This window comes from Colias philodice, chromosome 22 (genome assembly GCF_061535455.1).
Source record: "Colias philodice isolate Cphi_HAF_F1 chromosome 22, ilColPhil1 Martin Lab GWU primary, whole genome shotgun sequence".
Lineage (NCBI taxonomy): Eukaryota > Metazoa > Arthropoda > Insecta > Lepidoptera > Pieridae > Colias > Colias philodice.
In genome coordinates this window covers 4,009,318-4,034,814 of record NC_143107.1, presented here as the reverse complement: position 1 = coordinate 4,034,814, position 25,497 = coordinate 4,009,318, and the positions used below count along the sequence as shown (strand labels likewise).

Sequence of the window (25,497 nt, the reverse complement as noted above, 5' to 3'; positions counted from 1 at the left end):
TTTTCCAACAATTAATAATTACTAACGATAAATCGGTTGCACGCATCAATTCACGCGCATTACTTTTATGAGTGCTCGATTGTGCTAAGTGTTGCTGTAGTTGGAAGTTTGGAACATTCAACGTTAAGCATTATGCCGCATAATGCACTCTAGTGCTGTAATTGGAAAACACGGATAAATGCCGATTAACCACCGGTTAACCATGGGATAATATCTTATGACTTAGAGCATAATATTATATTATCATATAATACAGTATCATAATATTATTATGTACGCGCGATTCACGAATATGCAAACCGTATTATAGAAAATATATTACAATCGATGCATTGCGACCTTATTGCGACGATTGACAGAATTTTTAGCTCTTGCACTTTCAACTTACTTTACTTGACAGCTGACATCTATTCCTGTGATTTATTAGTTATCTTTCAATTTTGAGTTTGATCAATTAACCAATTTTTATTTAGTATTGAATGAGTTAAACTTCAGAGTGCACAATTTAAATAAAGATACATTTATTACATATTTTAACTACATTTGTTGCATTTGAAAAAACTTATCCTTCGCTTTTATTTTTATAATACTTTATTTGCGGTGGTTGCAGACACTTTAATAATGGGAGATACAACTAAAATTAAGGTAATTCAACATTAATGCAGTGCACAAGAAAATATAATAAAAAGCTATTAATTTTTTCAGTCACTTTAATTGATTTATAGGGTGGATAATCTTTCTATTTCTTTAATTAATAAAAAAAGTAGCTCAACGGTAGTGTTTACCTATTGATAAGGGTTATCATTTTGACATATTTCAAAGTATTATCTAACCTCTTGCGGTCGTGCTGCTTATTGCCCAATATTATTATAAAATTACGATATAAAAATGGCTTATGACTTAAAAAAAGAGGAAGAGGTCAAGGAATTTGTAGAGAACCTTGGTGTTGAATATAGATTCGGTTGCTTCAAAGAAAAAAAGCCAGAGGTGTGTCACCTATTGGGTGATTATTTAGAAGCAATTAAAAAAGATTTTACGAAAGCAGCTGCAGTATTTAAAAGCAATTGTTTAGACTATAACTATGGGAAATCATGTCTTAAGTACGGGAATTATAAGTTGGTCGGAAAAGGCGGAGATAAAAGTGATCCAGAGGAAGCTTTAAAGTTTTTCGAAAAAGGTTGTGAATTAAATGATCCCACTGCTTGCTTACATGCTGGCTTGTTGCTCACTGCAACTGGCCCGAACGCCACAGCTCCCAAGGATCTGCCTAAAGGTAAGATTTCAGACTTGCAGTACTAATACATATAATTAAAATAATATTTTTAATAGCTAATGAATAATTAATAAATGGGGAATGTTTATTTTAACGATTATTATTATGTAAAAAGGCTTACACCATACTTAAGAAACAGCACAAATAAAGTTGATTTAATTAAAAATTTTATATTTTGTTATGTCATGATATCAAATGTGTAAAATACAATATTGTTGTTAATAAAAAGGTTCCAAACTTTTAGACAATTCAAATATTTATTTTTATTTTTAATTACAGGTTACAACTACTTGAAAAAAGCATGCGACAAAAATGAATCTATGGCTTGCCACTACCTATCAGGGATGTACCTCAGTGGCATACCAAGAGACCCTAAACAATTTAACCCACACAACCCTGAAAAGAACAAAACAATTGACTATTTGATCCGCCCAGATATGAAAGAAGCCTTTTCATATGCAAAGCGTGGTTGTGAGCTTGGCCATGTATATGCCTGCGCTAATGTCAGCTTAATGTATAAGAAAGGAGATGGAGTTGAAAAGAATTTAGATGAATCGAAAAAATACTTTCAGATTGCACAGAGCTTACAAAAGGCACATGAACAAACAAAAGAGGTTAAATTCCAACAAGGACTTGAGAAATAATTATGAAAGTGTAGTACAAAGTGTTGTTAAATATGTTGCATTTGGTGTATGTTAGCTTGTAGAATAAATTATTATAATTTTTTTCTTTACCTGTGTCTTTCATTAATTCATTATAATAATGATAAAATGCTGCCTAGAAATTAAATAGCCAAATAATTTAAAATTGGGTAAAATTGGTACAAATAAGAAATAAATTCCTAAATTTCCACCCAATCATAAATACGTTTGACGTTTTAACTTTAATTTTAATATTGCTTCTGCGTTAGCAATTAGGTTCATTATAATTACTTATAATTGACATGAATACTTAATGACTGCAAATATTATAAACAATCATAATAGCTCAATGAATAGGGCGTATTCAGAAAGAAAGCTTGAAACTTATAAGCGCTTATCGGCGCTTGTCATGTTCATATATTTTCCTGCGCGGGTTACCAGCACTGACAGGAAAATATATGAACATGACAAGCGCCGATAAGCGCTTATAAGTTTCAAGCTTTCTTTCTGAATACGCCCTTAGGCTAGCCGCACACACGCAATATTATTGTTGACCATATTGAACAATATAATGTACTGCACATGAAAAAGGTTTCAATATTGGGCAATATTTACTTACTCAGACATCGAAAGATTGTTTTGAAAAACTTATTTCCTATTGATTATGTAAAAATATACAATGTGGGTGCTTAAAAAAACCACTTGTTTTATAGGTCCTATACTTCGATCATTAATAAAAACTAGACATAATCAGTGACAATAAAGTTCAACAGGATGCTCAATAAATCCGGCTTTAACTCATATAAGGTTCAATTTATTTTAGTGTATATTGACCAGCTTCGGTCTTTTAGATGTGTTTATTTCTTTCGACTAGAATCATGAAAAATACATTTGAGAACAGTTTTAAATTCCATTTTGCATAGGATAGTGTGTGGTTTTTTTTAATAATTGAAGGGCTTATATTAATTAGGTACGTATGATAGAACACAGTGCAGATACAGATCTTGAAGGGTAAAACCGACCATAATATATTTCCGATGATCGGCTTTAAACTCAAATCCAATTAGATACCTACAATAACAAAAGCCCATTATTTGCTAGTCTTAGGCCTGTCATAAAATTTGATACCTATGTAGGAATTTTATATCTACAATCAATTATATCGAGGAACCAATTTATTTTATACCATCCTATATTGTATCCTACTAATATTTTAAATGCGAAAGTTTGTGTTTGTTTGCGAAAATAGGATGTGTGTGTGTTTGTTACTCTTCCACGCAAATTCTACTGAACCGATTACAATGAAATTTAGCACACATATAGAGGGTAACTTGGATTAACACATAGGATAGGTTTTATCCCGGAAATCCCAAGGGAACGGGAAATCTGCGGGTTTTCCTTTGAAAACGCGGGCGAAGACGCGGGCGAAAATCTAGTACCCTTATATCCTCGTCCCCCATGTAATTAATGAATATAGCTTAAGTGTGCTCTCCATCACTCCATGTTGTGAAATATTATTTTAGATCGGTATCATCGGAGGATCCGGTTTCGATGAGCCAGGCTTGTTCGAGAACCCTGTAGAACGCGCTGTAACAACTCCGTTCGGAAACCCATCTGATGTACTGCTTGAAGGTTTTATTAAGGGCGTGCCGTGTGTGATACTCGCACGTCATGGCAGGAAACATCAGTATCAACCCAGGTGAAAAAAATAAACACTATTTAAAAGCAGTAACTACATATTATGAAATACGGTTGAAAACGCTATCACTTTTCTCTAATTTATTTCCCTTCCAAAATTCCAACATGCAGTCTTCATTTGTAAAGCTTCGGTACCCTGAAGGATAAATATAACTTATTTAATTCTAAACAAATACTCATGGCATAAAAAATAATATATTACCTTTGCAGTGACGTGAATTACCGTGCGAATATATGGGCGCTAAAGGAAGTGGGGTGCACGCACGTGCTCGCCACCACGGCAACGGGCAGCCTCGATGAAAAATACGAACCGGGGAGTCTAGTTATTATTGACGATTTTATTGATAGGTAAGGTAGTTGTCCAAATGCTATATATATTTGTAAATTCATATACTGTAGACTTAACAGAATATGAAAGAAGCAAGAAAATAACCAAAATAACCATTATATAAAAAAGAGCGTGTGTGCTAAGCACACGTGTCAGAAGTGAAACTTCTTTGGCAAGATTCAAAGATACCCAAATCGTCGCCTTACTCCATGACATGACGGTATTGCGATGACGCAACCTTGAAAATTTTACCCTCAACCTTAAGAAGTTTCACTTCAAAAATAAATATTTAAAAATGTTTTACAGAACATGGGGTCGTAAATGCACGTTCTACGACCGCACTGAAGGGGGTCCAAAAGGCGTCTGTCACTTGCCAATGTTTCCCGCCTTTTGTGCTTCGGCTCGTGACGCGCTGTCAAGTGCGGCGAAAGCAAAAGGTTATGCTTGCCATCATAGTGGTACTGTTGTTACTATACAGGGGCCTAGGTGAGGTTCATAAAATTAGGAATAAACTGTTTTCTTTATGTTCAATATGTATTTTGTTTATTTTTTAAGCGGTATAAATAATGTGTTACCAACCTTCTATTGGATGATGTTGTATGAACTACTTATAATAGATACCTATGCCATACGGACATTAAAAAACTAATTCTGTGACTTGATAGTCGATTGTATTTTTAAGGTTTTCCAGTCGAGCAGAAAGCTTAATGCATCGCCAGTGGGGCGGGCATCTTGTTAATATGACTACAGTACCGGAGGTGAGCTAAAAAAAAATTTAAAATGTTATGCTAATAGTATAAAGCGACACCATCAGTATTTCTAGCGATTAAGAACAACGGTTACCACTTAATTTTAGATGGTCCACCTTCTTTGTTCTGACCTAAAAACATATGAAAATATGATGAAAAACATTATTTTTTAAACTTATTTTACTGTACAGTTAAAACCTTTTATATTTTAGGTGGTTTTAGCGAAGGAAGCAGGACTTAGCTATGCGGCCGTAGCCCTTGTCACTGATTACGATTGTTGGAGAGAAAATGAGAAATCGGTAATTTTAACTTTTAAAATCTTTTTTTACATGTGAAAAAGTAACTTATAATTTTGTTTGCGATTGGAAAACAAGCCATATAAAACCCCAAAAGTAGTGAGGCTTATAATTTTCTATATTGATTTTATTTTTGCAGGTATGCGTAAGCGATGTTCTTGCAGCATTTGCGAAAAATGTGAAAAAAGCAGCCGACGTTATCGTTGCCGCTATTCAGATTTTGGCCGCTAAAGCCGATCATGCCTATTTAGAAGCTCATAAGGTGTTTATTTTTTATTAATTATTCATCTATTTATTGATTAATGTTATGCGTTACTTTTTTATTTCTGCATTTATTTTTTTTACATGGCGACACCAAAGAATCTCTAATACTTTCTAATCTCTATCAAGCTGCATTTATTTTATGTTTTTCTTTTTTTTTCAGGAACTGGTTTCGTCCGCCATCATGCTAAAGGAATAATCGAAGCATTCCCCTATTATATAAGCTGATCTTTTATACTTTTATCATATTGTAAAGAAATAAAACAATACATTTTGCATGTAATTATTTATTTAAAATCCACATAAAAAATGACAAAGTACATTATTCACGCCGTCAATGTCTGTGATAATTCTTACCTATTATTTATTTATTTTACGTATTTGACTTGTGCCAACAGTTGCGTTTGTAGCACAAACAATCTTTAGCGATATCTACACGAGCTTTCTATAGCATAAAATATATATTTTAAAAGTGTTAGCATTTCATTTATATTTAACTAGCTTTCCGCCTGCGGCTTCGCACGCGTTTTCAAAGAAAAACCCGTCCCCGTAGGATTTCCGGGATAAAACCTATCCTATGTCCTTTCTCGGGTATCAAAATATCTCTATACCAAATTTCATGCAAATTGGTTCAGTAGTTAAGGCGTGATTGAGTAACAGACAGACAGACAGAGTTACTTTCGCATTTATAATATTATAGTATGGATTTTTTGTTTCATTACATTAATTTATTAATTGTTTTGTTTTTAAGAATTTAAAACTACAGCATTTATATACTAAAATTAACAATGCGACATTAAAAACATAATATATAGAGAAAAAATTCAATCAATCCATTTTTATTGCGTTTGGAAACTTTTTGTAAATGCTTTAATTTACTTAAAATGCGTTTTGCGACTTAAGGTTAATATAAAATCAAAAGATATTTCATAAGCGATCATAAACACATCTAATTTGAATGTAAAATTAGTTTGACATACATGTTTGGACAAAATTATTTATAATTTATTCGTCTGAACGCATCTCAAGAACTATTTGTTCGTTTCAAAGTCCAAAAGCTATACTAACATTTACGCGACAATCAAAAATAATGAAGAATCAATTTAAGTCAAAATACGCGAGAAAAATTGTCTCATAGACTCCCACCAAAAGCTAGCACATATAATTACATTAAAAATGAATTATTTATCAAAAATAATTTTAAAATTAATTAAAACAACTCGTGTAGACCGCGTCACTTAACCCTTATGTAACTCCCTTTACCCACAACACATTGCTTAGAATCTAATCTACGCTTATCTAAGCGACAACTATCTAGCTTTAATTATAAAATAAAAGATCGAATTCTACTCAAATGCTTCACGAAGTATCGATGGATCTGTGAAGAGAGAGTATTAGTTATTATTGTATAATAATTTCCAGAAATAAATTTAATTGATAACATGTATTTAATGTACAAACACCATTAGGCGTCGTAAATATTTTGAGATTTGTCACTGATTTATAATATAAAAAAGATCTTTTGTGAATATTTAAAAGTAATACCGATTTAGAAGGAATTTTTAACATACAGTGATTTCATCAGATTTTAAAACCACCATCTAACTGGCCCAGAGGTTAGCACAAAGTGACAAGAACATAAAAGTTAAGTTTCCTGGGTTCGATCCTAGTACACAGGATTTCAAACACAAAAATACATCTAGAAGGAAACAAATGTGCAATAAGCACAATAGTAAATTTTTGATCAATCTATGCAGTGCTACCGCTCTACTATGCGTAGCGAAGCGCTCACATTTTATATCATCTCTACCACTCTAACACAACTACATCTCTACCGCTCTACCCACAACTCTACTTACCACTCTCCCCAAACAACAATTCAACTTTACAATTCTATTGCTCTACCTAAAGTACTCTAAAACTCTACCACTCTAACTACAACTTTATCGTTCCAAATCTCTATCGCTCGAACCGCTCGACCAACAGCTCTTTCTCTCTCCCCCTAACCACACCTCGGACACTCCATACAAAATTATCGTTTTGACAGTCACACTATAGAGACTGCAAATGTGTGTGTTAACGCTTTATGGTTGGCACATTTGAGACTAGCGTAAAAAAAAATTCGCGTTTTTCTGATGAAATACATCCGTAAACAGCACAATATCTAACCATTTTCTGCGAAAAACGATAATCACAAATCCAAAATAATAAAATTACTATAAGTCAATTTGATTAATGTTGTCAATCTTCGTTGCGTATCGTCCTTGCAGAAAAATGCGGCCCATTTTTATCATGATCATGCGGGGTGAGGTAAGTGTTTAATTTTGTCGGGAGGCGGAGTGTCCGTTCTGTAGCGTTTAGCTACTATTATGTATTCTGTGCCCTAACTCTACACTACCCACCATCAGTTCTTAGTCCACGGGTTACGCGCATGTTGTCCCGGTATCATATCGAGCAAGTACTGCCGCTGTGCGTCCGCAACACGTTGCATCTCGGCCGCCATTGCCGCACTACTGCTGTTGCCCTTGCCGGCTGAATCGGGAACATTAAACAATTAAATTTTATTTTATTTATTTATTTTCTCATCACAAATGCGCAATCAACATTGTAAATCTATATAGGGTAGATGGGAAGATAGGATTGTTAATCTATGTAGGGAAAAAAATTGGTTGTTTGTAAAGTAGGTTTACGATCGAGATGTTTACGTGATAACGTGTTATTGGTGGCAGCGCTCGAGATGAGACGGGAGATCGGTCCGACTCTCTCTCGTTATACCTGCGATCGCGCTCGTGAGGTTTTGGTGTGACACAAGTTTCTGAACATGTCACCCGACTAAAACGATTTTAAAAACGTTATCACGTTAAAATATAATTAAATTAAATTTATTTATTTTCTCATCACAAATGCACAATCAACACATACATTGTTAATCTATATATGGAAGATAGGATTGTTAATCTATGTAGGGAAAAAATAACAATGTTATCTAGTGTTTGATTTTACGCGAGTATTATACATTTAGAAACTAAAGATTTTAAACGCGATTTATTCATTATATTGTTTTCCCATGACCACGCTCGCTGCAAAGTATGCGAAACGTCGGGAAAATAATAATATATAAATAATTTAATTTCTAAAAAAATAATGTTATGTATAGGTTGGGGAACAAAGTTATTAATAGGTTGTAGATGCGCGTAACACGTCATAGTATCGCATGGCACGTCATAATGTCAGGTGGCACGTCATAGTGTCGTGCAGCACGTCATGGTGCCGTGCGGCACGACACGGTGCCTCATTGCACGATACAATGGCGCGTAGCACATTAAAATGCATATTTTACATGTCTGTAATTGGATATTCTTATTACATATAATATGCCCAAAAAAAATCTAAATAACATAAATGTACATAATATGTTGGAAAATAAAACCGTCACAAACACCGTACTCACATCGCTTGAGCGCACTAGCCTGCGCCATAGCCAGCTGGTAAGTGTACAGTAGGGGGGAGAACTGCATCATGGCCGCTGCGGCTGCTGCGGGGGACACTCCTGCGCCGCCGCCCACACCGCCCACACCGCCTACACCGCCTGCACCGCTTAGTCCTGGATGAAAAATAAGTTTATTTTCACACCCCTGTTAGTGTTATCATTATCTATACAAAATCGTACAATTAATAATTTATTAACAGAATTTCGTCTGTTTGTCTGTATGTGTCCGGGCTAAACACAAAAAGTACAGGATGGATTTATATCAAACTTTACGTGAATATTTTATATTTCTAACAAATTGGGTCTACATCATTTATTTAATCATCTTGCTAAGACCAATAGGAGCGCAGCAATACGGGCAGATTTTCATACAAAGAGTGTTAATGACGATACAAATTCTTTGGACCATAGTTTTTCCCACTATATTTATATAAAAATCATTAATAAATTAGCTAAGCACTGAATTAAAAAATTTGCTTCTTTGTTCTATTAATTTTTTTTTCATCATTCACAACAAAAAATCGATCACTGTGACCATCAGCATCCTTACTTGGAATCCCACCTCATAAATTTTTTTTTATCTAATATTTAAATGTATCATACCTCTCAACAGCTGATGTTGCAATGCCTGCATGGCGGCAGCGCTGTGTTGTTCAAATGCCATTTGCGCCGCGGCAGCCGCTGCCAATTGCTATTGAAAAAATACATTTTTTAGTACTTTAGTACTTTACTTTAATGATTTTTATGTGTGGAATAGTTGTCATTAAAAAAAAATATTTCTTGTTTTTTTTTTGGAGATTGGTATGAATAAAAAAAAATATCTAGATTAAATAATATTATAAATGTGAAAATCGGTGTTAAATCTATTTTAAAGTTACACTTGCACTATTAGATGTGAAGCCCAAAAAAAATAGTTATTAGAGAAGTTTTATGGGAAACTACAATTTATTCAAACGAACGGTTTTATTTTTTTATAGTCGTTTTTATTTTTCGTATTTACCTGGTGTTGTTTGCTACTGCTACTGCCTCCTTGGCTGTTGCTACTTGACGATGAAGCTGCGAACATATTTTTTATATGTTTTAATAACTAAAACAATTTACTATTTCTACCCGCTATAACAACTGAATTTGCGAAATTGTAATTTTAAATACAAACAAAAATAAGCATTCAATTTTAATATGTGTAATGTGTGTTTCAAATTTTTAATGTGAAAGCTTGGTTACTAATTATTTAATAATATAATATTTAAACAGAAAACATTACCCACCCATATATTCCTAACCCCCAAAATGAATAAAAAATACACACAACAACAACAAAAACAAAAAAATGTGTGCGTGTACTAGCGTACACACGTAAGAAGTGAAACTTTATGACCTTATTTTTCAAAAAATAATTTACTATATGCAACTTTACAGAAATACGTCGAATCACGCATGGTAGGGATAAGAAAAAGATGGCGCGTAACGGAAAAATGTCACGCGTAACGAAAAAATGTTACACTAAATTTTCCAATCCCGATAAAGAAGTTTCACTTCAATAAACATTAGATAAATAAAGAAATAAAGAGCGTCGAATCGAATTACCTTTACCTTTCTTGGCGGGCACGTCTGATTCACGCGCACGGTCACTGTGGTGCCCGCGGAGCGACTCGGACGAACTACGACTGTAGAACGAGATATTCAATTGTGGAGGGTACATTTTTAGTTAAAATAATGGTATTTTTTTAGTTTTATAAGGGCCGATTTTTCAATGCTTGGATAAAACTTATCCGTCCAATAAAGTATTACACGATAATATTAAAATGTCACGTAAACTGTCAAATACGGGCAATTAGAATACGTTTTTAAAATGGTAGTTTTATACATTATTCGACGAATAAGTTTTATCCAAGCATTGAAAAATCAGCCCCAAGACTTTAAAGAATAGAAAAAAAGGTCCATCAACAATTTTTTTACAGTTTTTAGAAAGGACCATGACATAATGTCAAATTGTGCGATCTCAGCAGTTATGGCATAAGTGAAAAAATGTAAATTTATTTATAGTCAATTTTCAGACAGGAAATAAAGGACAACGAGAAATATGGGAGAGTTACATAGTTACATACATTACATGTATTAAATTTATATATTTATTTTTATATCGAATTAGGTTAGATGAAAAAAACTGAATTTTTCGGCTTATTACAGAAACTTAATTTCGATAAATTATCAATAACAATTGTAATCAATTGCAAATTATTAGACAAAATACTAAGCAAAATATTTTTTTAATTAATTTCAAAAAAGTTAAGTGAGTAAACGCAAATAAACATACCTGTTAGGTTGCGGCGAAGGTTTAGGGGGCGGCGCGGACGCAGCGGGCGGTGTGGGAGCGCCCGAGCCGCGGGACAGACGGGATAGAGACGACTGAAATATCGTACAGTTCAGTATACTACTCTATACATTTACGATTGGCTTAGAGTTTGTGTTAGAGTTTTTGAAGTGAAAACTTCTTTAGCGGCGTTGGGTATAAAATCTTAAACTCGCGTCACGACACGTGACCTGATCGAAAAAGCGTAAGACGGATGGATATCAAACATGCTGAACGTTAATAATCAAGTTTTCACTTCTGCCGGCACTCCCGGAGTGCAACCCTTCTTTTTTTTGCTCTATTTAAAGTCAAAAAGCTATTAATGTTTTCCCGTAAAGTGTAAGTGTTAGAGCCTTTATACTGCTCTACAAACAAGCTACGTGGCGTGTATTTCAGTTGTGATGTTGCGAAATGAGTGTAATATCATACCATGTATACTGCTCTACCTAGAGACATAGAACGCTCTGCAAGTATCAGTAGTGCTCTACCTACAACTCTACATAGAGCCCTACATCTCTACATATCCTATAGTTAGCGGAATAGGCAATAGGTGGCGTATTCGGCCTTCATGGAGGTGAAAGATGGAAAAGGGATTGCTGGCCAGTTAGCGAGGACGGTGGCAGATGTCAGGCACCGCGTTCGGCTTCGCTCTCTTGTTTTTCGATAGACGGATCGGATAGACGTCTTCACCAATTCGCTTATTATAATTATTAACATTTAATATTAAAAATTGTGATTATTCTTTGAAAGTATTTTCTTTAAAATAAATAACCGTCTAAAAGGCTAATTCTATATTACCTGTGATCCACGTGCGGAATGCGAGTGTGAATGTGCCGGCGGGGGCGCGGGCGGGGCCGGCGGTGGAGACGCGGCCGGTGCGGCCAGGCGGCGCTCTATCTCTTGCTCCTGTTGTAGAGCGCGCACGAACGCTGTTTTGAGTCGCGCTGTGTGTTCCGCCTGTGATTGTGAGAAATATTGGTATTTTAAACAAATAAAATCAGTAAATTTGAAGTTCTCATGAGCGAATAGAGTACTTTTAATGTTATAAAAACGAAAAAAAAAATGTCGTGAAAACGTAACAAATACGCTCCCATATGTTACGCATTCACGCATTACCTACATAACCACTTACCGCATTGTCACGTAACTCTGCAGCACTGTAGCTTACGTATCCAAATATTAAATGCTGAAGGATTACTTATCCCCCATTATTTCGTTATTATCCAACCTGTTACATTGAATGACTGATCGGTTGCTTGGTAGTGACCCTGCCTTCCACAGGCCAGAGGTCGAGTTCGATTTCCACCCAAATATTTGTGTGATGAATATAGATGTTTGCTCTATGTCTGGGTGTTAATTATAAGTATTTATTTAAAATTATATATGTATGTTTATCATCATACATACAATTTCCACAACATAAGCAAAAGCTTAATATGGGATTAGATCGTCCCCCCTAGACAAGTGGCTTTATATTAGCGTAAAGTTGAATAGAATAGATTATGAATGTACGAGATTGACGTTTGATTACGACGACAACGACGATTGATTACGTCAATCTCATACATTCATAATCTATTCTATTGAACTTTACGCTAATAGAAAGCCACTTGTCTAGGGGGGCGTGACGTGTATGGAGATTGTCCTGACATATTTAATGAAAAGCTATCAACCTTGAGCGCGCGCTTCACATTCCCCGACACGCACAGCTCGCACAGGCGGCGCGCGGTGTGCGGCGCGGGCGCGAACGTGGCGTCCTGCCGGCGGGCCGGCGCGCGCTCCCAGCGCCACACCGGCGTGAAGTCGCAGCCGCACTGCGCGCACACCGCCGGCACTGACGAGCGGGGGAACCTGCGCATGTGCAAGCTTTAGTATAGAGTGGGAACCTGCGCACGTGCAAGCTTTAGTATAGAGTGGGAACCTGCACACGTGCAAGCTTTAGTATAGACTATAGTATGTGTGATGAAACATGCGAGCACGGGAACCTGCACACACACATCATCATCATTATCAGCCTTTGTTCGTCCACTGCTGAACGAAGGCCAATGCACGTCTCTGAACCCGGTCGACGGCCAATTTGGCCAATTTTAGTCAAAATAATAAAAATAAATAATCAAATAAATAAATAAAAATCCCTAAATTTTGTTGATGTGTGTATAAACAAGTGAACATTGCGAGCATGGACACCTGCACACAATATGTTGTAGGTTTAGTGTGCGTATAGAGTGAATGCTAGTGTGCAGAGCAATAAGTGTGAGAACCAGCCAGCACACACACACACACTCAGGGCTTTACGACTCTCTAACGCGTGCTATTATTTATTGAATTAACACGACGGCAACGTCGCGTTTACTGATAGTTTATTGAGTTAGTACAACAGCAATTCAGAATACTTTCTATTGTAAAATAAACAACAGACTTTTTAGAAAAGGTAAAAAGTTTGATAATGTTCTTCTTTGTAACCAATCATAATCAATACTATGTAATAATTAATAGCCATGAAAGTAAACTAGTTGTTTTAATGCAAAAATCCCTCAAAATGCTATACATTCACAACTACCCTACTTGACTAATTATAAACAAAATCACGATACAAACTAGTCACAAAGCTAAAACTCACCGATCTTCATTAGTAAGGTAGTCGACCACATGCTCGAGCCCCACCAAATATACAAAGTCCGTGTTGCTAGGCGACGGGATGAAGTTCATCTCTGGCGGGGGCGGTTTTGGTGGGGGGATCTGGTAAATAAAAATATTATTTTTTATGACTAATATACACCTGTGAACCAATTTCTTATTAGTAATTTTTTTTAAATGCAGTTAACATTTGTGCCACTTTTTTATTACAATAAAAAATGGCTTGCGATAAAGTAACTTATAGAAATAAATAACATCATGTGTCAATTGAAAATTTAAAATTCATTAAATGAACAAGTTAAATTGTAAAGCATGAAAAAGTTCGCAAGAAATAGAGCATATATGCGGAACGTTTATTCTTCAATTTCTTTCTCTATCATTTCTACAGATGCACATACATATCTATGTACAATATGAATTCTTTCAAGTTTCCGCAAAAGCTAAACTTCTAAAAAACTGATTTAATTCATATTATTTCTTATAAATTTAACCTTTACCTGCAATAGTGTCTTCTCTAGTTGTTTTCTAAGCGCCAACTTAGCGGCCGCTTGACGTTGCGCCGGAGTCTGCGTGTCCTCCGAACTGCGACTCGCCTGTAGCAACAATATTCGTATGGCTTTGTTAAATAAATGTTTTTTTTTTTTCTTTTTCGTTATAATTTATTGTTTTCTTTAGCTAATTGGACATTATATAGATTAAAGATATATTTGTTTTTAAATATAAACAGCTTGCTAAATATTTCTTTTATAAATAAAATAATGCAGACTAAAATAATAAAACCTGTATTTTATCCCCCTGTTAATAATGATTTTTACAGGGAAACAGCAAAGCATAGAATAAGATTCAAAAAGATAAATATTTTTTTTATGTTATCTTGTCGAATTCTAGTCTTCTTTTTTATAAAACTACTTATTTTAAGAATGTAAACAAAACTAACCTATTCTCAAACAATATACTAAATACTAGACTATAATTTAATAAATATTAAAAATGGACATCACTTCTCATACTCACTGCATCACTTGTGCTACTTGTCACTGATGAGTTGTCCTGTGCAGGCTTGTAATGTACAATTGTTTATTTTATTTACTAATTTCATATCAGTAAATACATTTTTGCGGGTAGTTAACGTATTTTTTTTAAACATACTGTATATGGTAAACAGCATGTTCCAAAACTTTAAATATTCATGTAATGTAAAAAAATAGATAACTATTAATTTGAACTAACCTATTTATAAGACTATTCAATGATTGAAACTTTAAATAGCACAATATTATCTAGTCATTTCATAATTATGTTGATTTGAATTCGGGTATATTCGACAAAAACATACAAATAATAAATGTTCTTGATTTTTTTCATAGAAGATTTTTGTCTGAACGAATATACACACATAATAAATTACTTTCACATAAAAAAATCACCTAAACATGAAAAAAACAAATTTGTCTATACTTTAAAATAGCAAATAAATAATATTACCTTAGGAGCAGCAAGTTGTGAGGCCGGCGGCGGTGCCGGTGTGATTGTAACAGACGGGGTAATACTTGCACCGCCACTCGTTGACGACTGGAATTCAATAATAAAAGATTTAGTATAAAAAATATGGTTTAATAATTATTTATATACATAATATGAAGAAAAATACAAATAGACATAGATATGGTAAGTTGTTAACCCATTGAGCCCCAAGCGGCTCAATCGGTCCACGACACAATAGATTTTCTATTGTGTCTGTGGTTCCGGGGCCTGAGGTATGGTACAGTTGTAGGTAATTAAAAATGCAGTTATTTTTGAAGTGAAACTTCTTTGGGCGCATTGAGGGTAAAATTTCAAGGTCGCATCATGGCAATACCGTCACGTCATGGCATTACTATTTTGGTATCTTTGAATCTTGCCAAAAATGTTTCACTTCTGACACGTGTGCTAGGTATTTTAATATTATTATTCTTATTTGAAACTAGAGGTTTTTTTTTTTTTTTTGTGTGGTGTCTCTCAATGTTAGCCAGAAGGACTTCTACATTTTAACGCGGACGCGGGGGTGAACTGAAGGTTCACCCTGGTAGCGACATGCACAAGGGCGTCCCCCCGCCACGGGGACCACGAACCTCGGCTTGAGCTGTCGCTTGAGTGGAGGAGGCCAGAAGGGCCCTAATCGGACGGGCGCTCACCCGGGTGGGCGAGGCTTCGCCCGTGGTACATATTTCGCAATAAAAGGTAGCCTATGTCCTTTCTCGGGTATCAAAATATCTCCATACCAAATTTCATGCAAATTGGTTCAATAGTTTAGGCGTGATTGAGTAACAGACAGACAGACAGAGTTACTTTCGCGTTTATAATTGTTGTAATAGGCAAATATTATAATCTGTATTTTGGTTATTGTATAGTCTGTATGGTATCACAGTAAACTGCAATTGTCTTTGCCCTCCTCCTGTCTCTGTGGTTCGTGGTGTAATGTCGTGTGCGCACAATGTAGTTTGTAATAAAGTATTGTAAAAATAAGGATAATTTATCAGGATCCACAAGTTGTGTTTCAATATACAATTATTTCAACAATAATATTAGTATGGATTACCTGAGTGCGATACGGGCCGGGGGTAAGTGTGGCCCCTCCCGGCAAGCTAGAAGTCCTCCGGGACACATTGCTCACTGCGCTTGTGCTGCTTGCTGTGTTATTGTTGTTGTTATTTGCGCGCTGTAAATACAACAAAATTATACCCATAATAAAACAATATATGAAACTATATTAATAGATCGCATCACTGTTTAATATCATATCAGGCTAGATAGCAGTCAAATATATTTTTTGAAGTGAAAACTTCTTTAGCGGCGTTGAGCACTTTTTCTATAATGGGTATAAAATCTTAAACTCGCGTCAGGACACGTGACCTGATCGCAAAAGCGTAAGACGGATACCATTCCAAAATGTCAAACATGCTCAATGTTAATAATCAAGTTTTCACTTCTGCCGGCACTCCCGGATTGCAACCCATCTTTTTTTTATGAGGGAGGAGGCAACACTGACGGTAAGCGATCAGCGACGCCTATATTATATATCTATCTACATTCTACACTGATATTATAAACAGGAAATATTTGATTATTTGTTTGTATCTCAAAACTACTGAGCCAATTTCAAAAATTCTTTCACAAACAGAAAGCTATACAATTCCTAAGTGACATAGGCTATATTTTTTTCCGCATAATCGGTTAAGCATAAAATAATTAAAATAGTTAAAAAATAAAAATAAAACATGCCTAGTCCTCATTAAATTACTATAGTGTCACCGATACTTGAAGCGTAGAAAGTTTGAATTGAATATGTCCGTTCAAGTGACTCAAAATCGAGTTTAAAAGAGCCAGTTATATTATGTTACAGACAAACACGTCGACTAACATACAAACATACAGTTCAAGCTAATAAAGGCGTGTTATCCATACTAATATTATAAATGCGAAAGTAACTGTCTGTCTGTCTGTTACTCAATCACGCCTTAACTACTGAACCAATTTGCATGAAATTTGGTATAGAGATATTTAGATACCCGAGAAAGGACATAGGCTATTTTTTACCCCGGGACATAGGATAGGTTTTATCCCGGAAATCCCACGGGAACGGGAACTATGCGGGTTTTTCTTTGACTGCGCGGGCGAAACCGCGGGCGGAAAGCTAGTAGGACTGTTGTATCATCTAGGACTGTTGACTCATCTGGGACAGATGATTCTGCAGGATGACCGTGTGGGAATAGGTTAAATTAAGATGTATTTCATAACTAGTTTTTTATTTTTAGTCTGTGTCTTTCTATTAAGAATATGTTAATATGTTATCTGTAGAACGATGATTATCTATGGCGTTTCTATGACAGATGACTTTGTGTTTTTTTGGTTACTAAAGAAATGGAGGATTGTTAAAATGTATTTTTATAACCGGTGTCTGGGAATAAATTGATTGGGCTAATTTTGGCGTTTTAATTCACATCCCCACATATATATATATAATTACCTTGCCCTGCTGGTGTGCGGGGGGTGGTGCTGGGGTCACAGTCACCCCCGGCGGCACCACACAACCACTGCCAGCCAATGCTGTTCCCGTTGATGATTCCTGTAATGTTCAGTGTTTTATTTTGCTTGTTATTAGACGAAGATTTGGGATTTATTAACAAACAAAAAGATGTCCATAAATATATGCAAAAAATCTAAATAATAGGTTGCCTGTTTACTTGAGGAATTCAGGTTAGATACAATTTGAGATTTTAAATTTTAATATTCAAAATAGCAAAAGCAATTCATTTCTTGAGTGAATTCAAATAGTTCGAAAATAAATTAAACATGTTATAAAAAACGACGAAATATACGTGTACGCGAAAGTACATCAACCGATTACAATCAATAAGAATTATTTGGATTTTTTTGTCCATTTACTTCATTTATATCCTTAAATCAAAAAGACCTATAATATTAATAATAGAATTACCTTAACAGGCGGCAAGCTGGTTGCCTGTTGCGATTGCCTCAGTTTCCTCAACAACACGAGTCTAGTTTCTTCGGCACGCAATTTCTCTCTCAACGCGCGCAGACGACGATCGCGCTCCCATATTTCGGCGCTTGATAATTCCTGTAATTATATTAATGAATAAATTAAATAAAAATTAAAAAAAAAGAAGGGTTGCACTCCGGGAGTGCCGGCAGAAGTGAAAACTTGATTATTGACGTTGAGCATGTTTGATATCCATCCGTCTTACGCTTTTTCGATCAGGTCACGTGTCCTGACGCGAGTTTAAGATTTTATACCCATTACAGAAAAAAATCAAGCAGATGAAACTACTGCAAACAAAGAAAATGTGAAACCTAAGAAACAACCTTCACCACCACCCATAATTGTCGAAAACGTAAAAAACTATCAACAGTTTTACGATCTTCTTTCGGAAAATCTAATGAAAGACTCGTTCATCATGAAAATGATGAATGGAGAAAAAGTTAAAATAAATTCTAACGACGGTGACTCGTATCGCGCTATTACCAAGCATTTGTTACAGAACAACTGCCTTTGGTATTCTTATGAAAATAAACAAGAAAGGCCGATTAGGGTAATGGCAAAAAACCTGCACTCCTCATACGTGCCAGCTAGAATACTTGAAGACCTGACATCTAAGGGATACAAAATCCAGGACGCGGTCAACAAATTGAGCTGGAAGAACAAGGAACCCTTAAACATGTTTATGCTCTCTTTCGATAAGGATGAGGACATAAAAAAAATATATGGAATTAAATCCATATTAGGCTGTAAGGTGGACATACAGCCCCTGAAAACATCTAAGCTGATACCACAATGCAAAAGGTGTCAAGCATACGGCCACACACAAAAATACTGTTCAAAAGAACCCAGATGTGTTAAGTGTACAGGCAAGCATTTAACAAAGGATTGCAATAAACCAACTACAATGAAACCAAAATGTGTTCATTGTGGAGAGCCTCATCCGGCTAACTATAGGGGATGCACAGTGGCTAAAGAACTTCAAATTATTAAAAACAAAAGCATAAAAAGGAATGTGCAGCCAAATCTTCAAATTCTAAACAAAGAAAAAGTGACCAAACTCAGTAAACTTACAACAACAAAAGAACTTTCGTATGCATCAGTGACACGAGGAGCGCAGCCACAAACATCCTCACAGTCACAAAATAAGCCACTAAACCAACTCATGGATGAAAAAATGAATACCATCTTAAAGCTTTTAACCTCGTTTGATGAGAGGCTTAAAAAACTTGAGGAAAGCAATAAAAGAGCTTCCAATCATAAACAATAAAAATGTCGAACACATTAAAAATTATGGCATGGAATGCAAATGGACTGCTAAAACATCAGAATGAACTAACAGCAGTCCTAGACATAGAAAACATTGATGTATGCCTCATCTCAGAGACACACTTCAACAAAGAATCCCACGTAGAAATCAAAGGCTACAAAGTTTATCACGCGCTACATCCCCATAATACATCAAGAGGAGGAAGTGCTGTCATTATAAAGGAGAACATCTACCATTATGAAGTAAATAAATACGAAAAAGAAGAAATACAAGCAGTGGCGGTCAGTGTAAAAACTAAGCATTGTCCTATAACCATTTCATCCATATACTGTCCACCAAGGTATTCCTTGAAAGCAGATCATTACAAAAGCCTTCTACACGATCTTGGAAACAGATTTATATTAGGAGGTGATTTTAATGCTAAAAACGTATACTGGGGTTCAAGACTGACCACAACCAAAGGAAGAGAGTTACTATGTGCTATTAGAGACACGCAATGTAAAACTTTATCAACGGGTAAACCAACCTATTGGCCAACCGACCGACAGAAAAAACCAGACTTAATTGACTTTTTTATTTATAAAAATATATCACAAAATTTTCTCCACATTGAGGAAGGTTATGACATGAGCTCAGACCACTCGCCTATCATACTAACTATAAGTGAGAGCATAATAATGAGGGAAAGTCATCCTACTTTAGTAAATAAATATACTAATTGGGAAAGCTTCAAAAAGGACTTGGAATCTGTGATAGAATTAAAAATTCCTCTAAAATGCGAGGAAGATCTGGAGCATGAAATCAGAAAATTTATTGTTGATATACAGAAAAGCGCTTGGAATAATACACCTACTGTTAGAAAAAGCAAAAGATCCAATAATTATCCGCCAGAAATAATAAATCTTATAGCCAAAAAAAGACAACAAAGACAGATATGGCATCATACGAGATTTCCACATGATAAAACAGTACTTAATAATCTTACTAAAAGACTGAAAAGAACAATTCAAAAGTTTCAAGATGAATCAATGGATATCTTCCTTAGTCATCTAACTAGTGATCGTACAACAGATTACTCCCTTTGGAAAACCACAAAAAGTTCAAAAAAACCAATGACGCATATCCCACCAATCAAAGATGTGAATGGGAGGTGGGCAATCAGCAACGAGCAAAAAGCAGCAAGATTTGCACAACATCTGGAGCAAATTTTCAAACCCAATGAAGAGAATGAACACTTCACTTTAGTAGAAGAAACAGCAAATGATGAGCTAGAAATAAGACTAGTCACTCCAAGAGAAGTATCCAGTGAAATTAAACGACTTAGCCGAAAGAAAACACCTGGCTATGATCTCATTACTGGAGAAATCCTTAGAAACCTTCCGCGGAAGGCTATTGTCAAACTAACTACAATCATTAATGCTACCTTTAGGCTTAAGTGTGTGCCTGATGTGTGGAAAATAGCCGAAGTTATAATGATACCAAAACCTGGTAAACCGCCACATGAGACTACTTCATACCGGCCGATCTCTCTGCTGCCGATCATGTCAAAATTATTTGAAAAACTTTTCTTGAAACGGTTAAAACCCATAATCGAGGAAAGAAACTTAATTCCTGAGTACCAATTTGGATTCAGAGAACGCCATTCTACAATAGATCAAGTACATAGGATAACCAATATAATTGAAAAGGCTCTAGAAGAAAGAAAAGTTTGCTCCACGGTATTTTTGGATGTGGCGCAAGCATTTGATAAAGTATGGCACGAAGGGCTTATATACAAACTAAGAAATATGCTCCCAAAACAGTTTGCTGACATCTTAGAGTCTTACTTATCACAACGTATGTTTAGAGTAAGACAAGATGATGCATATTCAGAGCTTAAGCCTATAAAAGCTGGAGTACCGCAAGGAAGTGTCCTGGGTCCTATTCTGTACTTGTTGTACACTTGCGATATTCCTGAGTTAGAGAACAACACCATTGCAACATTTGCGGATGACACAGCTATAATGGCTACAGGTGACACTCATGAAGAAGCAGTAGAAAAAGTTCAGACAGCTGTTAATACGATCTTTGACTGGACGAAAAAATGGAGAGTAAAACTCAATGAGTCTAAATCTATTCACATAGACTTCACAAACAAAAAGCCAAATTATCATCCGGTATACATAAATAATCATGTAATACCTTATCAAAATACAGCGAAATACCTTGGTATGACTCTAGACGCAAAGCTTCGCTGGAAGGCTCATGTCAAAAAGAAACGCGAGGAGCTAGAGCTTCGCTATAAGGCTATGTACTGGCTAATTGGCAAGCATTCTACACTTTCAAAGCAAAACAAATTACTCTTGTATAAACAAGTCCTTATGCCTTTATGGACTTATGGTAGTCAGCTTTGGGGCTGTACCAAACAAAGTAATATCACTATCATACAACGATTCCAAAATAAAGTGCTGAGAGAGATCGTGAATGCTCCCTGGTACATTAGAAATGACGACCTACATCGGGACCTTAAAGTAGATCTCGTCACGGACATAATTAAAAAAAACGCCGAAGCTCACGAACGCAGACTTCACCATCATGTGAACGTCGAGGCTATCCAGCTCCTTGACAACACGGACATAGTGAGAAGACTAAAAAGGACAAAACCTTTTGAGTTAGTTTAGTGAAGTGTCAGTGTAATATAGTGAGTGCTATTCATAAAGAACACATGAACAAAGTGTCTTCGCCTTAAATAGAGACATTAAGAAAAGTGTTAATGGACACATTCTTAGACATACTATACCTAGCAAATTAAGTTAGATTTATATTACTCATTAGCCTATAGTAAAGGGCTAGATCGTAATTTTCAATAATGATACCTTAGGTTCATTATTTTAGGTAAAAAAAAAAAAAAAAAAAAAAAAAAAAAATTACAGAAAAAGTGCTCAACGCCGCTAAAGAAGTTTTCACTTCAAACATACACACAACTAATAAGATAAACAAAATAACAAGCGCTACAACTAAATTTTAAATCGATAACTGTTAAAAAATATACACGGCCATAATACAACCACATAAAATTAAAAATAAAACTTACTCTATGCCCCACAATAGGTAGCGGCGGTTCGATAAAACATAAAATTAAAAGTAAAACTTACTCTATGCCCCGCAATAGGTAGCGGCGGTTCGTTTTCCTCCTCCGATTCTTCATCGTCTCTCGGATCTCTTGGAGACTCTATGGGTGGTGGTACAGCACTCGCTGTTATAGACACATTGACTGGTGTCGAGTTTAGCTTGCTGCTCACATCTGTAAGGAAAGTTATTTTATTGAGGTAAATAAAAATTAATTTCAATTATAAAAAAAAACATAAAACAGAAATTAATACAATTATAGAAACAAATACTTATGTAACAAAGTTGTTGTATGTACTAAAAGAGTACAAGATATAAACGGAATAAGTTATTTCAATAATAATGCTTCAAATCTTGGTCTGATCATGTTATTGTTATTAAATCATCAAATTTCTGATATACTAAATTGTAAGTGACTAATTTCTATTTATTATTAGTAAAACGCCACACATATCTAGCTGGATTTCACTAATTGGTGCCCTGTAAACACAGACGTTGCTTTATTAAAAAAAAATGGTTGTCTGTAAAGCCGGTTTACTGACGATAGTTGAACATGACAACGTCCGATTGTGCTTCTTTGTCGCTCGTTCCGCGCTCTCGCTTGCACTTTAAGCATTACATGGAACGCCTCAGAGCGAGGTAACGCCGCATGAGTCATGTTTTTTCGTACGTGCAGCCGGCGCTATCGAATTATAAGACGTTGACACGTCAAAAATAATTAAACAAAATAGCTTACACTTGTTACCTGTAAAAGGTGCAGACGTAGGTGGTGCTAATGTAGGCTTTCTATGCGGAGGCACGGCTGGTAGCAACACAATATCGGGGCTCTCCGCGTAACTACGTGTCTCTGAACGGGGGCGAAGCACCCGCTTACCACTAGCGCCCTAATTAAGAATAACAGTAATTGTATTATTGTAAAATTATGGTTAAACGAAATTAAATGAAACTATGTATATACATACATACATATGAAGAGCAAAAAAAGGAAATCTACCCAATAAATATTCAATTACTATTTTAATGGGCTTATATAATAAGAATATAACAAGATTTCAAATAATTATGCAATATGTTAAAAAGCATATTTTAATAGCAATCAACAATTAAACCTTTGCTATAGGGTTGTAAACCAAATTGGAATAATATAATTGTTCATTATTACTTTTAGTAAATGATAATACTTACTCTCTCAATCTTTGGTGTGCATTAAAAGGAAAATAATAAAGTGTATTACATACATATGATTATCATTTATCATAACATTAACACCATTAAACACATCTGTGTTAATGACAAATATTTATTTAACAAAACTAATTAATTACATATTTCTAAGTGTGCTTGTGTGCACAACACAACACGAAGCTGTTCAATAAATAACAACTCCATAAGAACATAAAAGGAATACATAATTGAATTCCATAAATTTGTAAAATTAACTATCTAAACATTTTATGTATGCATGTAAAATAAATAATAGTTAATGCATTTAAAACTCCCAAATCAGTTGGATTTCCAATTCATACAGGAAGACAATTTATAATAACACAAGAAGTGTTTTTATTGCAACTTGACCACTTATATTTGTGTTGTAACTTCTTAATGTAGTTATTGTAACATAACTTATTGCAAATTGCAATACACTTACTTTTATGTCATATTAGAGCTGTGGTGTTTTATGTAAATGTCAAGGATAGAAAAAATGAATTGAATACTAGATTCCTTATAACTATGAATTTGTATCTTTATAAAATTAGCAGTTGAGACAAATAAATATCAAAAATATAAAGAATGGTTAACTTTATTCATAGTAATAATTAATTGGTCTAATAATAGAAAGGTTATAATATAATACAGTTCACACATTGAATAGGAAGGTAGAGAAAATATCTATTGTAAGTAAATGTTTCAATCAGATTTAATGCTACAGGAATAACATTTTATCCATTTTAATAGTTATAAATTTAAAATCTTACATGTGGAGGTGGTTGGGCAGGAGTGATGGTAAGGCCACTTGCTGTAAGGGCTCTTAACTCGCTCAATTCCGGTGGCAAGGACCTGCTGAAATAAGATACATTTTATTAATTTTTTTTACAGAGCCATAAATATAAATGAAGATTAATTATATAGGATATCTTTAAGTTTGGAAATACATCACCCATGTCTAATTTCTCAAGCTTAATATTTTTGTCAAAATATTATGGTGTAAAAATTCGTAAAAAATTGTATGTGATCTTGTTGAACATCTGCATTTTGAAATTTTAAATATTTCTACACAATAGTTAGATTGTATGTTATGTACGAAGACACCAATTAATCATGTTTATCATTAAGTAAACATCATTTACCTCACACTCAGGTCGACCGCCGAATCGTCAACGTCCATTGTTGTCTGAACAAATACCCGAAATTATACAATCACTACGAAAATCGATACTTCCCAATTAGTTGACACTAAATAAACATGCGGCGTAACATAATAACACCAAATTAATAGTACTCTATATTGTTTTCAGTTAATTCAACATGTTAAACACAAAACGTTCAATACATATTTAGATTATGCTAATAAAATTAAATTATTTAGATCATCACAAATCACAGGTCACAATCATCCAGACGGCTTCAGGGATGATTGATGACAGTTTGACAATAGATCCTAATTTCTATGCCACAACAACATCAAATTTACCAATATTTGGATTGTATTATTACAACTTGAACTTCTATGTCACAAATTCGTACTAATTGTTCATTACATTAAATTTAATAAAATTTGGAAAAATGCGTTAATATATTTTATAATTACTATTTATTTCACAAAATATTTCAATCTCAATATTGAACAGACGCAAA

General features: G+C 34.8%; 2 protein-coding genes across 10 annotated transcripts; one reads left to right on the top strand and one right to left on the bottom strand.

The window, feature by feature from the left end:
- The first annotated feature begins 343 nt into the window (after nt 1–343).
- Nucleotides 344–5,524, top strand: Mtap (Methylthioadenosine phosphorylase). Of its 2 annotated transcripts, XM_089709372.1 has the most exons (9): nt 668–1,273; nt 1,553–1,776; nt 3,438–3,613; nt 3,823–3,960; nt 4,247–4,426; nt 4,623–4,698; nt 4,902–4,988; nt 5,125–5,247; nt 5,410–5,524. In XM_089709372.1, exons 1-9 carry the CDS (start codon nt 889–891, stop codon nt 5,443–5,445), a joined length of 1,425 nt encoding a protein of 474 aa, XP_089565498.1. In that variant the 5' UTR covers nt 668–888; the 3' UTR covers nt 5,446–5,524. The 2 variants fall into 2 exon arrangements, with proteins under 2 accessions (XP_089565497.1, XP_089565498.1); XM_089709371.1 differs by lacking the exons at nt 668–1,273; nt 1,553–1,776 and adding an exon at nt 344–645.
- simj (transcriptional repressor p66-beta simjang) lies at nt 5,518–25,496 on the bottom strand. Of its 8 annotated transcripts, none has more exons than XM_089709302.1 (19): nt 24,990–25,496; nt 24,618–24,702; nt 23,378–23,525; nt 22,668–22,816; nt 18,204–18,344; nt 17,733–17,831; nt 16,305–16,424; nt 15,212–15,298; nt 14,224–14,319; nt 13,710–13,828; nt 12,763–12,940; nt 11,888–12,046; nt 11,054–11,145; nt 10,324–10,403; nt 9,737–9,792; nt 9,340–9,427; nt 8,698–8,850; nt 7,653–7,778; nt 5,518–6,625 (listed from the first exon to the last, which is right to left on the bottom strand). In XM_089709302.1, coding segments are annotated over exons 1-19 (2,016 nt in total). In that variant the 5' UTR covers nt 25,028–25,496; the 3' UTR covers nt 5,518–6,623. The 8 variants fall into 8 exon arrangements, with proteins under 8 accessions (XP_089565428.1, XP_089565430.1, XP_089565431.1 ...); XM_089709304.1 differs by having other exon boundaries at nt 5,518–6,626; nt 7,652–7,778; nt 10,330–10,403; XM_089709305.1 differs by having other exon boundaries at nt 5,518–6,626; nt 7,652–7,778; nt 23,387–23,525.
- Between the last annotated feature and the right edge of the window lies 1 nt (nt 25,497).